Source organism: Coturnix japonica, unplaced genomic scaffold (genome assembly GCF_001577835.2).
Source record: "Coturnix japonica isolate 7356 unplaced genomic scaffold, Coturnix japonica 2.1 chrUnrandom1195, whole genome shotgun sequence".
In the NCBI taxonomy this organism is placed as follows: Eukaryota; Metazoa; Chordata; class Aves; order Galliformes; family Phasianidae; genus Coturnix; species Coturnix japonica.
The window spans coordinates 1-1,571 of record NW_015440491.1 but is presented as its reverse complement, the minus strand read 5'-3'; the positions used below and the strand labels follow the sequence as shown (position 1 = coordinate 1,571).

The 1,571-nt window shown below is 56.0% G+C and overlaps 1 protein-coding gene across 1 annotated transcript in view; it reads right to left on the bottom strand.

Annotated features, from left to right (window-relative positions):
* The window catches only part of RNF31 (ring finger protein 31), a 5,449-nt gene extending 4,032 nt beyond the window's left edge, over positions 1-1,417 (bottom strand). The window contains exons 1-3 of the mRNA XM_015851363.1: positions 1,177-1,417; positions 289-346; positions 95-194 (exon numbers count right to left, since the gene is read on the bottom strand). Coding sequence (XP_015706849.1) covers positions 95-194; positions 289-346; positions 1,177-1,404 — 386 coding nt within the window. The 5' untranslated portion in view covers positions 1,405-1,417. The remainder of the gene's footprint in view (positions 1-94; positions 195-288; positions 347-1,176) is intronic.
* Positions 1,418-1,571: the final 154 nt, after the last annotated feature.

Genomic DNA, 1,571 nt, shown 5'->3' with positions numbered 1-1,571 from the left:
TCCCCCCATATCACCCCATAGATCCCATTATAACCCCATAGACCCCATATATCCCCCATAGACCCCCATTATAACCCCATATAACCCCATATACCGGCACAGCCCGGCCTGCCCCACATCTGTGGGTCTCCCACATGGGGCGTCGTGGGGGGGGGCACCCGGCGGCTCCTTCAGCTCCTCCAACCAACAGCCGCCTTCATATGGGGGTCAAAAGGTCAGGGGGTGAAAGGTCACGAGGTCAAAAGGTCACGGGGTCAAAGGTTAAAAGGTCACGGGGTCAAAGGTTACCTCCGGGTGGGGGGGTGACTCCAGGTGGGGGCTCAGTGTCGTACGAGACTCCGCCCACCTGGGGGGAGGAGCCAAGAATGGACCAATCAGAGAGCGGGATCCAGCGGGACTCCCAGACACTAGGGGGCGCTATAGGGGAGCACTGGAGACGCTCTATCGCACACAGCGCTGCCATAGAGACACATAGGGATCCATAGGGACCCATAGGGACACATAGGGACACATAGGGACCCATAGAGACCTATAGGGATCCATAGGGACCCATAGAGACCCATAGGGACACATAGGGACCCATAGAGACCCATAGAGACCCATTAAGACCCATAGAGCCCCATAGGGACTCATAGAGACACATAGGGTGCAGTTCCTCCTCCCCACCTGCAGGAGGCGCTATATAGACCCATAGGGACCCATAGAGACCCCACAAAGACCCCATAGAGACCCACAGAGACCCCACAGGGACCACTAAAGACCCATAGAGACCCATAGGGACCTATAGGAACCCATAGAGACCCATAGGGACCCTTAGGGACCCATAGCAACCCATAAAGACCCACAGAAACCCATAGGGACCCATAGGGTGCTATTACCCCTCCCCACCTGCAGGAGGCGCTATATAACCCCATAGATCCCTATATAACCCCATAGAGCCCTATATTAGGGTGCAGTTCCCCCTCCCCACCTGCAGGAGGCGCTATATAGACCCATAGATCCCTATATAACCCCATTGGATGCAATGACTCCTCCCCACCTGCAGGAGGCGCTATATAACCCCATAGAGCTCTATATAACCCCATAGATCCCATATAACCCCATAGGGTGCCATTACTCCTCCCCACCTGCAGGAGGCGCTATATAACCCCATTGGATGCAATGACTCCTCCCCACCTGCAGGAGGCGCTGTAGTCTCGCGATATCCCAGTCCCGCAGGTGGAAGGCGCAGTGCCGCGGGTGGTGGGCGTGAAGAGAAGGACGCAACGTGCAGCGGGGGAGGGAGCAGCGCTGCCATGGAAACCGGGACAGCCAATGGGAACGCGGCGACAGTGATTGACAGGTGGGGGGGCAGAGCGATACGTAGGGACACATAGGGACATATAGAGACCCATAGAGACCCATAGGGACACATAGGGACACACAGAACCCTATAACCCCCCATATCTCCCCATATCCCCCCATATAATCCCATAGTGACCCCACAACCCATATCCCCCCATGTATTCCCTATATGACCCCATATCCCCCCGTATATCCCCTATATAACCCCATACCTCTATATCCGATAT